Raw genomic sequence first — 20754 nt, forward strand, 5'->3', positions numbered from 1 at the left:
ACGGCGCCCGGCCTCATGAGGGTCTATTCTTTACATTCACCATGGTCTGATAGTTGCTACATGTTTGTCTATGATTTTTTTTTTCTATTATCAGGTGTCTTGGCCGTTTTATGCCCCATGATGAAAGGGCTAAAGGTTTTCATACGAGTAAAAGAAAAAAGCAGAAATTTGAAACCTACAATTAAGCTAAACAAAAATCAATTGGAAAAGTACGGGTTGGGGGCCGGGCGCGGTGGCTCAAGCCTGTAATCCCAGCACTTTGGGAGGCCGAGACGGGCGGATCATGAGGTCAGGAGATCGAGACCATCCTGGCTAACACGGTGAAAGCCCATCTCTACTAAAAAATACAAAAAACTAGCCAGGCAAGGTGACAGGCATTTGTAGTCCCAGCTACTCGGGAGGCTGAGGCAGGAGAATGGCATAAACCCGGGAGGCGGAGGTTGCAGTGAGCTGAGATCCGGCCACAGCCCTCCAGCCTGGGCGACAGAGTAAGACTCTGTCTCAGAAAAAAAAAAAGGAAAGTATAGGTTGTGGGGAGAAGAGTTGGCTACATGTTTATGTTCGGGGAGGAGGCAGTACATTTTAGCTATGTATTCAAACAGCTAATAGTTTAATGTTGCTGCTTGTAAACTTAATTTTAGGCTGCATTAATAAAAGTATAGTCTCCAAAACAAGAAATGTGATAATTCTAGTGTACTGTGCACAAACATTCTAATAATTCCAGAGGATGGCTTGCTATGCTTGTGGGCAAATTGTAGTATGTCCAGGAGATGACTGCTAGAAATGAAGGCTGAAAATCATCATAAGACAAACTGTTGGAGGAACTGGGAACCTCTAATCCAAGAAGACGGCTGAATTAGTTCACATCAGCTGGCTTCCAACTTCAAAGGTTTGTCTGCAGGACTTCAGAGGGCAGATACGAGTTGAGTTTGGTTGATAATAGTGCTAGGTAGAATTTAATTTTCTAGTCAAGGGAATATTGCAAAACAGTAAATTTAAATGATCTTCAAAAGTATAATGATCAAGGGCGGTGATTCTAAGAATAACTCCATCATGGAAGGACAATATTATCACCATGTTTTGCTTTTAGTTTCCAACTAGTCAGCTTGGACTTCTCTTCCTCTGTCTGCTCCCTTAAAAGTTGGTATTTTGGGCCAGCGCGGTGGCTCACACCTGTAATCTCATCACTTTGGGAGGCCGAGGTGGGTGGATCACAAGGTCAGGAGTTTGAGACTAGCCTGGCCAACATGGTGAAACCCCATCTCTACTAAAAATAGAAAAATGAGCTGGGTGTGGTGTCGTGTGCCTGTAGTCCCAGCTGCTCAGGAGGCTGAGGTGGGAGAATCACTTGAACCTGGGAGGCAGAGGTTGCAGTGAGCCGAGTTCATGCCACAGCACTCCAGTCTGGGCAGCAGAGCAAGACTCCATCTCAAAAAAAAAAAAAGAATTATTCTGAGATTTGACCCTGGCCTGTCTTTACAGCAACAGCAAACCCCAAACAGCTTGTCCTTTCCACTGCTCAGTTGTGCTGCCCTCCCCCATCTCTGCTCTACACACACACACACTCTATCCCTTCACTTGCAAATGTCTCACTTTTTTTTTTTTTTTTTTTTTTTTGAAATGGAGTCTTGCTGTGTCTCCCAGGCTGGAGGGCAGTGGCGTGATCTCAGCTCACTGCAACCTCCACCTCCTGGGTTCAAGCAATTCTGCCTCAGTCTCCCAAGTAACTGGGACTACAGGCTCATACCACCATGCCCAGTTAACTTTTTGTATTTTTAGTAGAGATATGGTTTTATCATGTTGGTCAGGCTGGTCTCGAACTCCTGACCTCAGGCGATCCACCTGCCTCGGCCTCCCAAAGTGCTGGGATTACAGGTATGAGCCACTGCACCCAGCCCAGCTAATTTTAAAAATATCTTTTAGAGACAAGGTCTTGCTTTGTTGCCCAGGCTTGTCTGAAATTCTTGACTTCAAACAATCTTCCCACCACAGGTTCCTGAGAAGCTGGGATTATGGGCATGAGCCACTGCACCTGTGATATGGTTTGGTTGTGCCCTCACCCAAATCTCACCCTTTAGGAAATGACTAGATCATGAAGGCTTCACCGTCGTAAATGGGATTAGTGGGCTGGGCATGTGGCTCACCCCTGTAATCCCAGTACTTTGGGAGGCCAAGGCCAGTGGATCACTTGAGGTCAGGAATTCGAGACCAGCCTGGCCAACATGGTGAAACTCAGGAGGCAGAGGTTGCAGTGAGCTGAGATTGTGCCATTGCACTCCAGCCTGGGAGACAGAGCAAGACTCTGTCTCAAAAAAACAAAACAAACAAACAAAAAAGGCTGGGCAGGGTGGCTCACACCTGTAATCCCAGCACTTTGGGAGGGCAAGGCAGGTGGATCACCTGAAGTCAGGAGTTCGAGACCAGGCTGACCAACATGGTGAAACCCCGTCCCTACTAAAAATACAAAAATTAGCCTGGTGTGGTGGTGCACATCTGTAGTCCCAGCTACTAAGGAGCCTGAGGCAGGATAAATGCTTGAACCCATGAGGCAGAGGTTGCAGTGAGCCAGGATCATGCCACTGCACTCCAGCCTGGGTGACAGAGAACCTGTCTCAAAAAAAAAAAAAAAAAAAAAAATTGGAGTTACTGCCCTTATAAAAGGACTTGAGATAGCCTAAATCTGTTTGCCTCTTCTACCATTTGAGGACACATAGAAGATGCCATCAATGAGGATGGGCCCTCACTATACACCAAAGCTGCTGATGCCTTGATCTTGGACTTCCCAGCATCCAGAATTGTGAGGAGTAAACGTTGATTGTTTGTAAATTATCTAGTCTCAGGTATTTTGTTATAGCAGCCCAAATGGACTAAGACAACACTTCAGTAAAAAGTGTTAATACCAAAGTGTACTGATAATTTATTTCTGCATAACAAACTACTCTAAAGTTAGCAGCCTAAAACAACAAACATTATCTCACACTACTTCTGAGGATTAGGTATCTGGGTAGTTGGCTGGGTGTGGTGGCTCACGCCTGTAATCCCAGCACTTTGGGAGGCTGAGGCGGGCAGATCACGAGTTCAGGAGTTCGAGACCATCCTGGCCAACCTGGTGAAACCCTGTTTCTACTAAAAATAGAAAAAAAATTAGCCAGGCGTGGTCGCAGGGGCCTGTAGTCCCAGCTACTCGGGAGGCTGAGGCAGGAGAATGGCATAAACCTGGGAGGCAGAGCTTGCAGTGAGCCGAGATTGCGTCACTGCACTCCAGCCTGGGTGACAGATCAAGACTCCGTCTCAAAAAAAAAAAAAAAAAAATAAGCTGGGTGTGGTGGCACGTGCCTGTAATCCCAGCTACTCGGGAGGCTAAGACGCAAGAATCGCTTGAACCCGGGAGGTGGAGGTTGCAGTGAACCGAGATCACACCACTGCACTCCAGCCTGGGCGACACAACAAGACTCCATCTCAAAAAAAAAAAAAAAAATCCACCTCTTGAAGGGAGAAGTATCAAAGAATTTGTAGATACAGTTTTAAACTACCACACAAAATTTATCTGGAATTTATATTAAAGGATTTTGACTGACAATGTACTATTTTTTTTAATTAAAAAGACAATTTATCTTTTTGATAAATTGGGAAATGGGAAATGAACAAATTTAGTCATAACTAAAGAAATATACAAACAAGTTGGGTGTGGTGGCTCATGCTGAGGTGGTAGGATCACTTGAACCTAGGAGTTCGAGGCTAGAGTGAGCTATAATCATACCACTGCATTCCAGCCTAGGTAACAGAGTGAGGCCCCATCTTAATAAAAATAGGCTGGGTGCGGTGGTTTACACCTGTAATCCCAGCACTTTGGGAGGCCAAGAGTTCAAGACCTGCCTAGGCAACATAGTGAGACACCCCCATCTCTACAAAATATATATATTTTAAAAATTATATATATAATATATAATAAAAATTTAATTATATATTTTATATGTTATATATTGTATTATATGTTATTTATATATTATTTTAATTTTTTATTAAAATTTTATTATATATATAATAAAAAATTAACCAGGTGAGGTGCTTGTGCCTGTGATCTCAGCTACTCTGGAAGCTGAGGCAAGAGGACCGCTTGAACCCAGGAGGTTGAGGCAGCAGTGAGCCGTAACTGAGCTACTGCACTCCAACCTAGGCAACAGAGCAAGACCCTGTCTCATAACAAAAAAAAAAAAAACCATAAACGTTTGTTAATTATCGAGTATGTGTTAGCCATAGAATTCAGTGCTTTACATGCATCATTTTATTTAATCTTCATCACTCCACATTGATGTAGGAACTGATTTTTTTCCCCATTTTATAGATGAGGAACTGAAGGCTTATTGAGGTAAAATGACTTGGCCAGAGTCACGCAGCTGGTTGTGATCACAATACCATTTTTCAGAATTCTGGTATTCCCACATATCCTCACATTTTAAAGTACCAAAACGGAAATTTAGGTGAGGTGAAATAATTCCTTTTATTTATTTATTTATTTTTGAGATGGAGTCTCATTCTGTTGCCCAGGCTGGAGTGCAGTGGCACAATCTCGGCTCACTGCTACCTCCACCTCCCGGGTTCAAGCAATTCTTTTGCCTCAGCCTCCTGAGTAGCTGGGACTACAGGTGCGCGTCACCATGCCCGGCGAATTTTTGTATTTTTTTTAGTAGAGACGAAGTTTCACTATATTGGTCAGGCCGGTCTTGAACTCCTGACCTCTGCCTGCCTTGGCCTCCCAAAGTGCTGGGATTACAGGCGTAAGCCACTGTGCCCGGCCCTAGATGAAATAATTATTTAAGCATTAAAAAAAGAAATCTGATTTCTAGATCATTTGTAAATGAGGTATAGCTGCATTAAAAATTTGAACACACAAGAGCCTATTTGGAAAGCATTGTTGCATTCCACAGACTTCAAAAGGAGGAAAAAATGTTAATGGACAAAACAAGCTTCTGTTACAACAATAGTTAATCTATTAAAGAGTTCAAAGACTCTTTAAACAAGTAGACCTTAGAAATAGGACATTAAATTTTAAATGAGTTTTCTGCATCAGAATCTCAATCTATATTCAATGAAATTGAAGAAGATGGATATAATGCTCCGCATGGTGGCTCATGCCTGTAATCCCAGCTCTTTGGGAGGCTGAGACAGAAGGATCCCTTGAGCCCAGAAGTTTGAGGCTGCAGTGAGCCATGATCATGCTATTGCACTCCAGAATGGGTGACAGAGCGAGACCTGATCTCTAAAAAATAAATAAATAAATAAATAATACTTGAAAAAAGAAGATGGATTCAAACCAAAAATATGTCCTTTGAAGCAAAAACTAGAGCTTACCAGAATTTAAAACAAAAACAAAAACAAAACACATCTATGCAAAGAAACAAAAAAAAAATTGTTCAAAAGATCTCATCCAGCACCATGAGAGCTATTAAAAAGGAAAAAAATTAAAACTCCTCAAAGTTACCAAACAAAAGATGAGATTATTTAAATGAGAAATAATCGAATAACTATGTGAAGTTAAATTATAACTATCTTTTTACCATTCTCCTCAGTAGTATAACACCAGAAACAGCTTTTTAGAAGCTAGCAAAATTTGCACAAAAAATACATTTGCAACTTAACAGTAACACTTTTATATATTTTAAGAGATGTCTATTCTTTTTTTTTTTTTTTTTTTTTTTTTTTTTTTTTTTGAGGCGGAGTTTCGCTCTGTCGCCCAGGCTGGAGTGCAGTGGCCGGATCTCAGCTCACTGCAAGCTCCGCCTCCCGGGTTCACGCCATTCTCCTGCCTCAGCCTCCCGAGTAGCTGGGACTACAGGCGCCCGCCACCTCGCCCGGCTAGATTTTTGTATTTTTTAGTAGAGACGGGGTTTCACCGGTTTAGCCAGGATGGTCTCGATCTCCTGACCTCGTGATCCGCCCGTCTCGGCCTCCCAAAGTGCTGGGATTACAGGCTTGAGCCACCGCGCCCGGCCGAGATGTCTATTCTTTAAAAAAGCAGGCCAGGCATGGTGGCTCATGTCTGTAATTCCAGCACTTTGGGAGGCCGAGGTGGGTGGATCATTTAAGGTTAGGAGTTCGAGACCAGCCTGACCAACATGGTGAAACCCCATCTGTACTAAAAATACAAAAATTAGCCGAGCAAGGGGGCACGTGCTTGTAATACCAGCTACTCAGAAGGCTGAGGCAGGAAAATTCTTGAACCCGGCTTGAACCCGGGAGGCAGGGGTTGCAGTCAGTGAAGATTGTGCCACTGCACTCCAGCCTGGGTAACAGAGCGAGACTCCGTCTCAAAAAATAAAAAAATAAAAAGAGCAAATAATTTTATTTTCAATTATTTATGATTACATTTTCATTTTTATTAGTTTAATTTTTTACTTCAACATGTTATTCTATCTGTTGATGTATACTAAAATAATAATTATGTTTAAGTCATATTTTTACATTTAGTTATATATAAATACATACATAAGTATTTGTCTTTCAAATGTGTTTAGCAATTTTGTTTTTAATGCTGAACATTTTGCTTTAAAAATAAATTACCATTTTATGTAAAGTAAGTACTGAAATACCAGTGAAGTCACTGTGCGCTGGTCTTTCCATTTCTAACCGCTGGTAATTACTGGCACTGGGATTTGAACTCAGAATAGCTCCAGTTTTAGATTTCATTTAAATCAGGGTTTCTCAAAGACTGTACTACTGACTTTTGAACCAGATAAGTATTTGGTGGTAGGTGAGGCTGACTGTTTTATTCATTGTAGAATGTTTTTTGTTTGGTTGGTTTTGGGTTTGTTTTTGTTTGTTTTGTTTTGTTTTTTGGAGACAGGGTCTCACTTTGTTGCCTAGGCTGGAGTGCAGTGGCATGAACACAGCTCACCTGCAGTCTAAACCTCCTGGGCTCAAGCAATCCTCCCACTTCAGCCTCCCAAGTATATGGGGACTACAGGTATGTGCCACCACTCTCAGCTAATTAAAAAAAATTTTTTTTTTAATTTTTAATTGTTGTGGGTACATCGTAGGTATATATATTTATGGGGTACATGAGATATTTTGATACAGGCATGCAATGAGTAATAATGACACCAGGGCAAATGGGGGTATCCATCTCCTCAAGCATTTATCCTTTGTGTTACAAACAATCCAATTACACTCTTTTAGTTATTTTAAATTTACAATTCAATTATTTTTGACTATAGTCACTCTGTTGTGCTAGCAAATACTAGGTCTTATTCATTCTAATTTTTAAAATTTTTGTAGAGCCTGGGTCCTGCCATGTTGCCCAGGCTGTATAGAATGTTTAGTATCGGCCGGGCACGGTGGCTCACGCCTGTAATCCCAGCACTTTGGGAGGCCAAGGTGGGCGGATCACGAGGTCAGGAGATCGAGACCATCCTAGCTAAAACGGGGAAACCCCATCTCTACTAAAAATACAAAAAAATTAGCCGGGCATGGTGGTGGGCGCCGGTAGCCCCAGCTTCTCCAGAGGCTAAGGCAGGAGAATAGCGTGAACCCAGGAGGCTGCGGAGCTTGCAGTGAGCGGAGATCGCAACACTGCACTCCAGCCTGGGCGACAGAGCAAGGCTCCGTCTCAAAAAAAAAAAAAAAAAAAAAAAAAGAATGTTTAGTATCATCCTCGCTTGCTTGCCACCCATTTAATGCCAAAAGATGCCCCCCTCCTGCTTTCCCACCCCCCAAATATCCCCAGGAGGCAAAATTGCCCTGGTGGATCACCACTGATCTAACTGATAGTACCCTCTGGTTACATGGAAAAACTGCTAAACTTGGAAGCAAGAGGTGAGTTTGAACCCTAGTTTTGCCACCTGAATATAGATGTTTATACACACACATTTCAAAACAATACAAAAATTACCTGGCTGTTCAGCTTCATATCTCTCCCTATTTCCTGCCGCTAATGGAATATTCCAACACCAGAACAGCAGGTATTTATAACCCTCCCTTCTCATTCCTCTCTTTGTATTTGCATCTTTCAGTAAGGACCACATTTCTGTCCATCTCACTTGGACAATCCTGAGTCACTCTTCAAGGCTAAGCTCAGACAAGCTAAAGACAGGCCCCCGAAAGGTAGAGGTGGCTAGCCCCATGGCAGGAGAGGGCTTAGAGGCTGTGATGAAAGATTCAAAGCCACTAGGACCTTGGTTTTAATGTTAAGGGACCACTTAAACTTTCCTGAAGATGAGGCTAATTCTGGCGGAGGGAAAACAAAAGCAGCCAAGAAGCTTCTCAGGACGTAAAACTGAGGAACAGAGCTCAAATCTGACTCAAGAAAGCGAGTTTGAAGAGACAGAACACAAATAAGTTCCTTGAAAACAGATTCCAAACAAATGATAGGAGGTGGGGTTCAGGAGAAGGTCCAGGCAGCCTCTCCTCTTTTCTTTCTTTTTCTTTGAGATGGAGTCTTGCTCTTGTCACCCAGGCTGGAGTGCAGAGACACGATCTAGACTCACTGCAACCTCCACCTTCTGGTTTCAAGAGATTCTCCTGCCTTAGCCTCCCGAGTAGTTGGGATAACAGGTGCCCACCACCACACCTGGCTAATTTATGTATTTTTAGTAGAGACAGGATTTCACCATGTTGGCCAAGCAGATCTCGAACTCCTGACCTCATGATCTGCCCCCCTTGGCCTCCCAAAGTGCTGGATTACAGGTGTGAGCCACCGCACCCGGCCGCCTCCCTTATCTTAACAGACAAACTCCTCAGATTGCAGGGTTTTTTTCATTTTGTTTTTTTGTTTTTGAGATGGGAGTCTCGCTCTGTCACCCAGGCTGGAGTGCAGTGGTGTGATCTTGGCTCACTGCAATCTCTGCCTCCCAGGTTCAAGTGATTCTCCTGCCTCAGTCTCCCAAGTAGCTGGGACTACAGGCGTGTGTCACCATGCCCAGCTAATTTTTGTATTTTTAGTAGAGAGGGGTTTCACCATGTTGGCCAGGCTGGTCTCAAACTCCTGACCTTAGGTAATCCACCCGCCTCAGCCTCCCAAAATGCTGAGATTACAGGCATGAGCCACCACGCCCAGCCTGTTTTGTTTGTTTTGTTTTGAGATGGAGTCTCCCTCTGTCGCCCAGGCTGGAGTGCAGTGGTGCAATCTTGACTTACTGCAACCTCTGCCCTCTGGGTTCAAGCAATCTCCTGCCTCAGTCTCCCAAGTAGCTGGGATTACAGGCATGAGCCACCATGCCCAGCTGTTTTTCTTTTTTTCTTTTTTTTTGAGATGGTGTCTGGCTCTGTCACCCAGACTGGAGTGCAGTGGCATGATCTTGGTGCACTGCAACCTCCGCCTCCCGGGTTCAAGCAATTCTCCTGCCTCAGCCTCCCGAGTAGCTAGGATTACAGGTGCCCACTACTAAGCCTGACTAATTTTTGTATTTTTAGTTGAGACGGGGTTTCACCATGTTGGCCACGCTGGTCTTGAACTCCTGACCTCAAGTGATCCGCCCACCTCAGCCTCCCAAAGTGCTGAGCTTACACGAGTAAGCCACCGTGCCCAACTTCTAACCTCCACTTTTTAAAAAATAATTTCCTCCCATCTAGTTTCTGTTTTGGGCACTCCTGTTCATAAAATCTTGAAACTCCTGGACTGATAGTCTACTTTGCTTATTTTCCATTCCTTACATTTTTTGTTCTACTTTGTATATTTTCTCAACTTTATGTTGTACCCATTCTTCGGAATGTGCTATATTTCTGTGATTATATATTTTTAAAAATCTAAGAGCTTTATTTTCTGAATATCCTTCCCCCCGCAACCCCCCTCTTTTTATGAGATAGAATTTCACTATGTTACTCAATCTGGACTCCAACTCCTGGGCTTGAGCAAGCCTCTCACCTCAGCCTCCCGTGTACCTGGGATTAGAGGTACACACCATCACGCCTGGCTTGAATATCCATCCCTTTTTATGCTTTTTTGCTCCTGTGTGTTAAATGAAAAATCTGCTCCCTGGGCCGGGCACAGTGGCTTACGCCTGTAATCCCAGCACTTTGGAAGGCCGAGGCGGGTGGATCACCTGAGGTCGGTAGTTCGAGACCAACCTGACCAATGTGGAGAAACCCCATCTCTACTAAAAATACAACGTTAGCCAGGCATGGTGGCATATGCCTGTAATCCCAGCTACTAGGGAGGCTGAGGCAGGAGAATCGCTTGAACCTGGGAGGCAGAGATTGTGGTGAGGCGAGGTCGTGCCATTGCACTCCAACCTGGGCAACAAGAGTGAAACTCCATCTCAAAAAAAAAAAAATCTGCTCCCTGAATATAGTGTATTAATCTTAATCATTTTTTTTTTTTTTTTTGGGACAGAGTCTTGCCCTGTCACCTAGGCTGGAGTGCAGTGGCACCATCTCAGCTCACTATAACCTCTGCCTCTCAGGTTCAAGTGATTCTCCTGCCTCACTCTACGGAGTAGCTGGGATTACAGGCACCTGCTACCAAGCCCAGCTAAATTTTGTATTTTTAGTAGAGACAGGGTTTTACTATGTTGACCAGTCTGGTCTCAAACTCCTGACCTCAAGTGATCCACCCACCTTGGCCTCCCAAGGTGCTGGAATTACAGGCATGAGCCACCACGCCCGGCCTAATTGTTCTCTCTCTCTTTTTTTTTTTTTTTTTTTTTTTTTGAGATGGAGTCTTACTCTGTCGCCCAGGCTGGAGTGCAGTAGTGCCATCTCAGCTCACTGCAACCTCTGCCTCCCAGGTTCAAGTGATTCTTCTGTCTCAGGCTCCTGAGTAGCTGGGACTATGGGCGCCTGCCACCACACTGGCTAATTTTTCTATTTTTAGTAGAGACGGGGTTTCACCATGTTGGCCAGGCTGGTCTTGAACTCCTGACCTCAGGTGATCCGCCCACCTCAGCCTCCCAAAGTGTTGGGATTACAGGCGTCAGCCACTGCCCCCAGCCCTGATAATTCTTAATAAGTTATATTATTATATTATTAGTAGTCTAGTTATATAAATTATATTTTTATATTCCCTGTATTGTACCTGTTTTCCTCCCCACCACCATTTATGTCTTTATTTTGGCTTCTGTCTTTCGTGGAAGAGACTTACCTCCAGTCCTGGTTTGCTCCTTCATATTTGAGCACAGGCACTTAAAGGCCAACTGAATGCTCTCTAAAACTCAATGATTTGCATCTTCCCTGCAGCGGGAGGTGGCAGAGACAACCATTGTGTTGAGATCCCTCAATGCCCAGAGAATTTTTAGGCTGCTAGGTTCTCCCAAAGAAGAACCCTGCAGCCTCCAGCCTGGGGACCATGAACCTGGCTGCCAGTGCTCTAGAGCCAGGAGAAAGAAGCTGCAGTTTCTCTCCCTCTCTACCTTCAGCTGCCCTGAAGCCCAGGGCCCTACTGGTTCATTCTCTCCAGAGAGCCCATGTACCTCCTGCCTTTCCTGGGGCGGGGGCAGTGGGAGAGGGGCAGTCACCCAGCTGCCCAGGCTGGAGGAGGGAACATGGGGGTCTAACTGCTCCTTATGTCGACTTTAAACTCACCCTTCATTTCCAGCCTCCTCCTTCCACCCCCACCTTTGGAAAGCTTGATGTTCCCAGTCCCAAGCTTTTCAGAGGCTCCAAAGTCAACACTGGCCTGCTGATTGTTGTTCGCACCGTTTCAACTTCCTCGGACCCCAGTCAGTTTTCCTTCTTCCATCAGCTTTTTAGCTCCCAAAATGTTTTTGTCATATCTTCATGTATTGTTTTCGCCTCTGTTCTCCTTATTGTTTTACTGTTATTTCGGTAGGCTTTGGGAAGGAAGCAAACATAAAATCACACGCGTTCATTTTACCACATTTTACAGAGTCTGTCTTTCACCTCTCGCCTCTTGCACCCTCAGACTCCTCTAAGCTCTACGTGAAGGTCATCTATAACCTTTGCACTGCTCTCCCCAGGCCCGCCTCTGGCTGGAGAGCATTTTGCATCTTCTCTGCCTGGAGCACTCTTACTTTGCCTCCCCAGCCTCACTCTTGGCCATTACTGGCTCCCATTTCCGTGTCCCGCACCTTCCCATTAGAGTATGGGTTTCAAACTTGGAGTTATGAAATTAGTGGGCTGTGAAATCAATTCGGTGCAGCTTAAACAACATTGATTTTATATTTATATACATTGGGAGGAGATGTAAGATATATTTCTTACTGTGGGTCAAAGTTGAAATACTTGAAAAGCCACTGTATTTGGTCCTTCTCACTTTGAACTAGTTGCTGCATCTAAGACCTGATAACTCCAGTTGGTATTTAGCTGGAGTTAAAAAAAAAAAAAAATATATATATATATATATATATACACACACACACACACACACACACACGCACACATTTATATATTTTAGTGGATTGAATATATATGAAATCACTGTAAAACCTGTTTTATGGTTTTGTAAAAACCATATGTATGTAAAATAGTTATATGAATCTGAACTATTTGTCTAAACTAGGCATCTAAAATGAGCTCACGGGAGAGCTAGTACACCTAAGGACAAATGGCTGAGTATTGTCACAAAGATTGTCTATCACACATCCAAGGGAGCAAGGCAGCTCAGGGAAGGCAGTCATGCCAGCCAACTAATCTCCTAGGATCTGAAACCAGCTTCAATCAAACAGCTTCCCCATCTTGGTTCTCTCACTTAGATATTTAAATACCTTGCACTGATAAGGTGTTTGATTTTTGATAACCCATGGAGAGATTTGGGATTTTCTACAAACACTCTGAGAAAAATCATCACTTAAGATTCCTTTCTTCGGGTCGGGCATGGTGGCTCATGCCTGTAATCCCAACACTTTGGGAGGCAGAGGTGGGTGGATCACAAGGTCAGGAGTTCTAGACCAGCCTGGCCAAAATGGTGAAACCCCATCTCTACTAAAAATTAGCTGAGTGTGGTGGCGGGCACCTATAGTCCCAGCTACTCGGAAAGCTGAGGAAGAAGAGTTACTTGAACCCAGGAGGCAGAGGTTGCAGTGAGCCAAGATCATGACACTGAACTCCAGCCTGGGCAACAGAGCTATACTCCATCTCAAAAAAAAATAAAAAAACCCAAATTCCTCTTTTAATTTGTTAAGGAGGGGCCAGCAGTAGATTTTTGGGAGGCAAATTTGTATGATGGAAAGAACATAGAACTGAAGACAATACAAAAATTTGGGCCCAGATTCTGACTTCTTAGCAGGTAATGTAATCTCTCTCAACTTCAGTTTTTTTATCTGCAAAATGGGGATACATGATATCTACTTCAAAAGGTTTTCACAGGGGATTAAATAAGCTAACACATGAGGAAGAGCAGGACTCAACAATAAGTGCTAGTTTTTCTTTCCATTTCTTTTTTTTTTCCCTATTTATTTATTTATTTATTTATTTATTGAGACACAGTCTTGCTCTTTTGCCACCATGTCTGGCTGATTTTTGTATTTTTAGTAAAGACAGGGTTTCACCATGTTGGTCAGGCTGGTCTTGAACTCCTGGCCTCTGGTGATCCTCCTGCCTCAGCCTCCCAAAGTGTTGGGATTACAGGCATGAGCCATCTTGCCTGACCTTTTCTTTCCATTTCTATATGCACTGTTTCACTAAGGGTCAATTGAGAGGAGGAAAACCATTGAGACAAATACCATTAAACTAATATTCAAGTAGAATTGGAGCCAAGACACCTTTTCTGACTATGCTCACTTTGACCTTGTCTGCTTTAGACCTGCTAAAGCTAAGATAACTGGTATCTGGCTATAACTATGCCTGCGAATTTATAGGGAACCTATGTCTACTATCCCAGTGAGAGGCTGCAGCTCATAGTTACCCACAGCTAAAGTGCAAGGCTGCTTAGCAGGTCTGTGTATGCTTTGTTGGTCTACAATAAAAGAGACTTAAGCAATGCTCAATTGTTGATTGATACCTCCTGAAACAGCTTATTCAAGTTGCAAAATGTTATTTGATTTCTCTCTCCGTGTTCTCCTGGATTCTTTTATTCAGGAAGCAAGGAGGCTACATCCAAACTGTGTATTGGGGAATGGTGACTTTGGTTTGTGCAGGCACTCTTTTTAAATCGTGGGACGACAGCATCACCCAATGAGAAGACCCCTGGGCTGGTAATCAGCACCGAGAGCTTAGTCAGGACTATAACCCATCAGTCAGAAAAATGTTTGCCTGGGAAGAGAGATAGTACTGTGAGAGCTTCATTCACTTTCATTGTGGTCGCTGGGGTCTCTGAGGTAAGTCTGTTATGGCATGGTATGGTCTTGATATGTGTCCCCTCCAAATCTCATGTTGAAATGTATTCCCAGTGTTAGAGGTGGGACCTAGCAGGAGATGATTGGAACCTGAGGGTGGATCCCTCATAAATGGCTTAGTGCCATCCTCTTGGTGATGAGTGAGTTCTAACTCAGTTAGTTCACATGAGATCTGGTTTTTAAAAGACTCAGGGACCTCCCTCTTCTCTCTCTTGCTCCCATTCTTGCCATGTGACATGCCTGTTCCCCCTAGGCCTTCTGCCATGATTAGAAGCTTCCTGAGGCCTTACCAGAAGCTGAGCAGATGCTGGCACCATGCTTCCTATACAGTCTGCAGAACCATCAGTAAATTAAACCTCTTTTCTTTATAAATCAACCAGCCTCAGATTTTCTTTTTTTTTAAAGACAGGGTCTCACTTTGTCATCCAGCTGAAGTACAGTGGTACAATCATAGCTCACAGCAACTTCGACCTCCTGGGCTCAAGTAATCCTCCCACCAAAGGCTCTCGAGTAGTTGGGACAACAGGTGGATGCCACCATGCCCAGCTTTTAAATTTTTTTTTTTTTTTTGAGACGGAGTCTTGCTCTGTGCCCCAGGCTGGAGTGCAGTGGCGCGATCTCGGCTCACTGCAAGCTCCGCCTCCCGGGTTCACGCCATTCTCCTGCCTCAGCCTCCCGAGTAGCTGAGACTACAGGCACCCGCCACCTCGCCCGGCTAATTTTCTTGTATTTTTAGTAGAGACGGGGTTTCACCGTGTTAGCCAGGATGGTCTCGATCTCCTGACCTCGTGATCCGCCCGCCTCGGCCTCCCAAAGTGCTGGGATTACAGGCTTGAGCCACCGCGCCCGGCCTTAAATTTTTAAAAAAATTTTCATTTATGTATGTATGTATGTATGCATTTATTTATTTATTTATTTTGAGATGGAGTCTCACTCTGTCGCCCAGGCTGGAGTGCAGTGGTGCGATTTCGGCTCACTGCAAGCTCCGCCTCCCAGGTTCATGCCATTCTCCTGCCTCAGCCTCCCGAGTAGCTGGGACTACAGGCATCTGCCACCACCACTGGCTAATTTTTTGTATTTTTTTTTCCAAGATGAAGTCTCGCTCTGTCATCCAGGCTGGAGTGCAGAGGTGCCATCTCGGCTCACTACAAGCTCTGCCTCCCGGGTTCACACCATTCTCCTGCCTCAGCCTCCCGAGTAGCTGGGACTACAGGTGCCTGCCACCATGCCCGACTTATTTTTTTTGTACTTTTAGTAGAGATGGGGTTTCACCGTGTTAGCCAGGATGGTCTTGATCTCCTGACCCCGTGATCTGCCCGCCTCAGCCTCCCAGAGTGCTGGGATTACAGGCATGAGTCACTGCACTCGGCCAACTTTTTTATTTTTTGTAGAGAGGGAGGCCTTGCTGTGTTGCCCAAGTTGGTTTCAAACTCCTGGGCTCAAGTGACCCTCCCACCTTGGCCTCCAAGGGATGGGATTACAGGCATGAGCCACTGTGCCTAGCGAGGTATTTCTTTATAGCAACATAAGAACAAATGACTACATGGCACTTCAAGCATTCTGGCTCATGCTCAAAAATGAGATCTGAAGATTTTTATTTTTTGAGTTCCACAAGGCTTTGGTTATCTGAGCATTTGTAAAGTGGGAGTGGGGAGAGCAGCAGTGTTTATCTTTGCTTAGTCTGCTCCATACACGTTTCTCCAAACTGAAAGCCTACAATTCTTTTTATTTTTGTAGAGACAGGGTCTCACTATGTTGCCCAGGCTGGAACTCCTAGGCTCAAGTGATCCTCCTGCCTCAGCCTCCCAAAGTGCTGAGATTACAGGCGTCAGCCACCATGCTGGGACTGGAAGCCTACAATTCTAAATTGTACTGATTAATATATATAGAGAAAAAAAGGAATAAACGAAATTCTTAGAATCAAATGATTATAATGAGACTGGAAAACAATTATTTGAAATCTGACAGTTTATATATGGAAACAAAATAAAAGCATTTATAAAGTCCTGGAAGTAATTTAAAATAAAAAGAATATTGGCCGGGTGCAGTGGCTCAAGCCTGTAATGCCAGCGCTTTGGGAGGCCAAGGCAGGTGGATCATGAGGTCAGACCAGCCTGGGTAACATGGTGAAACCCCGTCTCTAAAAACACAAAAATTAGCTGGGCACAGTGGTGTGCACCTGTAGTCCCAACTACTTGGGAGGCTGAGGCAGGAGAATCGCTTGAACCCGGGAAGCAGAGGTTGCAGTGAGCCAAGATCGCGCCACTGCACTCCAGCCTGGGCGACAGAGTAAGACTCTGTCTCAAAAAAAAAAAAAAAAAAAAGAATATTGATCAGGTGTAGTGCCTCACGTCTGTAATACCAGCACTTTGGGAGGCCAAGGCAGGAGGATCACTTAAGGCCAGGAGTTCAAGACAAATCTGGGCAACAAAGTGAGACCTCCATTTCTACAAAATAAAAATCTAAAAATTAGCTGGGCATAGTGGCTTGTGCCTGTAGTCCTGGCTACGTTTATTTAATGATCACTGAGAATATTCTAGGCTAGTGTTGAGTGTGGTGCATGGGCAATCTGTGTCAGAATTCCTTCAGGTGCTTCCGACTGAATTAGAAGCTCCAGGACCCGGAAATCCGCATTTTAAACTTGCTCTGTAGGCGATTTGGATTCACACTAAAGACTGAGGACCACACTGCTCTAGGCACTGTTAGGTGCTGGGACCTAACACGAAACAAGGTAGACGTGGTTCTTGACTTCCCAGTATACTTATATAGGGGCTGGGGGACAGCTCATTAGTGATATGGGTGCTAGAATGGAAGAAGGAAGATCACATAGCAGGTGCACCTAGTTCAGACTGAGGAGGGTACCAAAGTCGACACTGGAGGAGGGATCTGCAGCTCTAGAGATATCTGTACTTCAAGGAAATATGGGAGCTGTCAGCTGGTGGAGACGAAGGGCAGCCGTGACCGTGAACAAAATGGCCAGGAAGAGGGCATCGTGTGTGAAGCGGGCTAAGGACCGAATTGTGAAAGACCCCAAACCACCCAGCCTTCCACCCCCTAAGATATCTGTCTTTGCCTTCGCTGGCCCTTTCGCCCGTCCCTGATCCCTCAGAGAGACCCTCTGCGGAATACGCCCGCGCCCAGGGTCGCGGAGCAGCGCACGAACATACTGTCGCTTCGGCACAGTCTTCCGGCTCTCAGCCTCCCGGAGCAAGGCGGGGTTAGGCTCGACCCAGGCGCTCCCCGGCTGCCGGGAGACAACGCCGGACGCGCCAGCCCTGCGTGATGACGTCAGCGCGCCGCGCGCGCCGAGGGAGGAGCGGGGGCCGTGGGCCTGCTGGCGCGGGGGCTCCGGTAATACGGGCTGGGCGGGGGAGAGGAAGGGGCGGGGCAGGGAGCCCGCCAGAGTGCGGGGTCGCGGTCCGGACCCGGAGCACGAGCCCTAGAGCCTCTCAGCACTCGTCGCTTCTCCTAGCAGACCCCACCCGGCCTGGCGATGGAGTTTCCGGACCTCGGGGCTCACTGTTCGGAGCCGAGCTGTCAGCGCTTGGGTGAGGGGCGGAGCGTGCGGGGGGCGCGGCCCAGCGGAAAGGGACTTTGAACCGCAGGTGGGGAGGGAAGGGTGGGTTTCCAGGCTGGCAATGCCGGGGGGCGGGGCTTGAAGTTGGGGGGGGGATCAGCGGCAGAGGGGGCGGGGCCAAGGAGGTAATGGGCTTGGGAAGGGGCGGTGTGTCGCAAATAGGATGGTGTTTTCCTTCCGCTGAGTGGAAGGCTTGAGTGAGAGAGAAGAACATGGAGGTCCCCCTGTACCTGCAATCCGACTAACTCTCTGCAGATTTTCTGCCGCTTAAGTGTGATGCCTGCTTAGGCATCTTCTGCGCAGACCATGTGGCCTACGCCCAGCATCACTGTGGATCTGCTTACCAAAAGGTGAGGGGGCGATCCTCAGGGTGAAAATGGGCAGATGGAGAATGCGTGCAGAATCCCCCAAATCCGTGTCTTACATTTCTTCTCCCTTTTGTCTTTCTGAGGCTGTCAGTGCTGGGAAACACTGTTTTTTTGAGTGTTTGTGTTGGGTCCTATCCAAGTTCTTTCAGGACCAGAGATTTGTTGGACTGGGGTGGGCCACACACTGACCCTTGCTCCTTGACTATAGGATATCCAGGTACCTGTGTGCCCTCTCTGTAATGTGCCTGTGCCTGTGGCCAGAGGGGAGCCCCCTGACCGTGCTGTGGGAGAGCACATTGACAGAGACTGTCGCTCTGATCCAGCACAGCAAAAACGTAAGGTAAACATTGTAGGGGTCAGAACTACGGATGCCTGGAAACCCAAACAGCTAGTCAGTCTCAGCAGGGACAACCTTCTCACTTCACCTCAGATCTTCACCAATAAGTGTGAGCGCGCTGGCTGCCGGCAGCGAGAAATGATGAAACTGACCTGTGAACGGTGTAGCCGAAACTTCTGCATCAAGCACCGGCACCCACTGGACCATGATTGCTCTGGGGAGGGGCACCCAACCAGCCGGGCAGGGTAATTGCAGCCAAGTCTTCTACTTGCCTTTGGGACTATTGCATTCTTTTGGAACTGACTCAAGCTCTGTCGTTACAAATTGGGGAGCTTCAACCATATCCCTGTCGGCTAGGGGAGTCTTTTAGCTTCCTTTTCAAGTGCATGTTTTTCCAGAACTCCCCTCCTGAATTCCTGGGTAAGGCTGGTTCTTGGAGACATGCCAACAATATCTTTCCCTACAGACTAGCTGCCATCTCCAGAGCACAAAATGTGGCTTCTACAAGCACTGTCCCCAGCCCAAGTCGAACCATGCCTTCCTGTCCCTCTCCCAGCAGGTAGGCCTGCCCGTTTCCCTGCTCCCTGTTTTTCCCTTTCACACCTCTGACCTCTACCTCTTCAATGTTTGGTCACAGAGCCACAACCCAGTCTCCATCCTGGACAGCCCCTCCAGTGATTGCTTTGCAGAATGGCCTGGTGAGTTGGGAAGAGGTTGGATGGACAGAAACAAACATACAGAGAGTGAAGTCCAAGGACACTGGTCTTCTTTCTCCCTTTGCAGAGTGAGGATGAAGCTCTGCAGCGGGCCCTGGAAATGTCCCTGGCAGAGACCAAACCCCAGGTTCCAAGGTATGCTACCCTCTTGAGAAAGGGCAAGCTGTGGGCAAGGGTTTGATCTGGAGGGAGGTAGGTGGGACCACTCTGACAAAATGCAAGATAATCGCTGGCAACTTGGGCTCAAAATTAAGATGAACTGTATCATCCTTGACAAGTTATTTAACCCATAGAGCCTTCATTTCCTCTATAAAAACGGGGACAATACTAACACCCACCTTGTAGTGTTGCTATGAAGATTGAGATAATTCCCAGCAGTGCTTGGCACCATGAGGCCGGACACACACAGAACAGATGTTCAAATTTTTTTTTTTTTTTTTTTTTGAGACGGAGTCTTGCTCTGTCGCCCAGGCTAGAGTGCAATGGCCGGATCTCAGCTCACGGCAAGCTCCGCCTCCCGGATTCAGGCCGCCATTCTCCTGCCTCAGCCTCCCGAGTAACTGGGACTACAGGCGCCCACCACCTCTCCCAGCTAGTTTTTTTGTATTTTTTAGTAGAGACGGGGTTTCACCGTGTTAGCCAGGATGGTCTTGATCTCCTGATCTCGTGATCCGCCTGTCTCGGCCTCCCAAAGTGCTGGGATTACAGGCTTGAGCCACCGCGCCCGGCCAGATGTTCAAATTTTAGATCCTACCATCATCCAGCTTAAACTGTTCCTCCCTCCCAGTTGTCAGGAGGAAGACGACCTAGCTTTAGCACAAGCACTGTCAGCCAGTGAGGCAGAATACCAGCGGCAGCAGGTATGAGGCCGGGGTGAAGATGGGTGCTGCAGTGGGAGGGAGGAAGAAGTCAGGGATGGGGGTTCTTCTGAGTAGTGCAGAGTTTTGGAATGGTGGTTGTCCTTTGGTTTTCAGTATGACTCCAGCCTGTGCTGAGCTCTGAAATGAGGGTCGTCCCCTCATTTCCTTGACGTTGCACCCTGTCTTCCCTTCCTTCCCCTCTCCTTGCTCCAGGCCCAGAGCCGCAGCTCGAAGCCATCCAACTGCAGCCTGTGCTAGGGCCCTGGGCTTGGGGAGGGAGGTTCACCTGAGGAGGACTGTGGCCCTCACACCTCTAGGGTACACAGGGAGAGGCGGCCCGGAGTAGCCTGGAGGGCAGAGACAAGCAGGAGTGATGTGGAGGTCGCCCTGGGAGCCTCTGGAAGGCCTTGCTAGTGTTCCAGCCGCATGGGAGAGAGCAGCTAGCAACTGTTGCCTGGTTGGGCCCTCGGTGGATGCTGGCCAGGCCCTGCTCTCAGTCCTTTCATCATATCATCTCCCTTTTGCTGGAGCTGCCCTGACATGGAGTGGGCAGGAAGGGTCCTGGAGAAAATAAAGGATCTTGGCAGTTGATAGGACATACAAGTGGTGTGTTTCTCTCTCCTCTTTTACCTCAAACAGAAAAGCCATGTCAGGAATGCTCACCTGACATA

At 46.3% G+C, this 20754-nt stretch overlaps 1 protein-coding gene across 4 annotated transcripts; it reads left to right on the forward strand.

Annotated features, from left to right (window-relative positions):
- Positions 1–17496: 17496 nt before the first annotated feature.
- On the forward strand, positions 17497–20686 carry ZFAND2B (zinc finger AN1-type containing 2B). Of its 4 annotated transcripts, none has more exons than XM_007966342.3 (10): positions 17497–17576; positions 17701–17773; positions 18058–18152; positions 18379–18510; positions 18601–18752; positions 18974–19066; positions 19145–19205; positions 19291–19358; positions 20011–20083; positions 20297–20686. In XM_007966342.3, the coding sequence occupies exons 1-10, from the start codon at positions 17508–17510 to the stop codon at positions 20339–20341; spliced, it is 861 nt and encodes a 286-aa protein (XP_007964533.1). In that variant the 5' UTR covers positions 17497–17507; the 3' UTR covers positions 20342–20686. The 4 variants fall into 4 exon arrangements, with proteins under 4 accessions (XP_007964533.1, XP_007964532.1, XP_007964535.1 ...); XM_007966341.3 differs by having other exon boundaries at positions 20401–20686; XM_007966344.3 differs by lacking the exon at positions 18379–18510.
- The last annotated feature ends 68 nt before the right edge of the window (positions 20687–20754 follow it).

The sequence above is a fragment of the Chlorocebus sabaeus genome, chromosome 10, assembly GCF_047675955.1.
Source record: "Chlorocebus sabaeus isolate Y175 chromosome 10, mChlSab1.0.hap1, whole genome shotgun sequence".
Classification (NCBI taxonomy): domain Eukaryota; kingdom Metazoa; phylum Chordata; class Mammalia; order Primates; family Cercopithecidae; genus Chlorocebus; species Chlorocebus sabaeus.

Coding starts and splice junctions, on each gene's coding strand:
- ZFAND2B (XM_007966341.3), top strand. CDS start 17,508: ATGACGTCAGCGCGCCGCGCGCGCCGAGGGAGGAGCGGGGGCCGTGGG. Junction 17,774..18,057: donor GCCGAGCTGTCAGCGCTTGG/GTGAGGGGCGGA, acceptor AACTCTCTGCAG/ATTTTCTGCCGCTTAAGTGT. Junction 18,153..18,378: donor GTGGATCTGCTTACCAAAAG/GTGAGGGGGCGA, acceptor CCTTGACTATAG/GATATCCAGGTACCTGTGTG.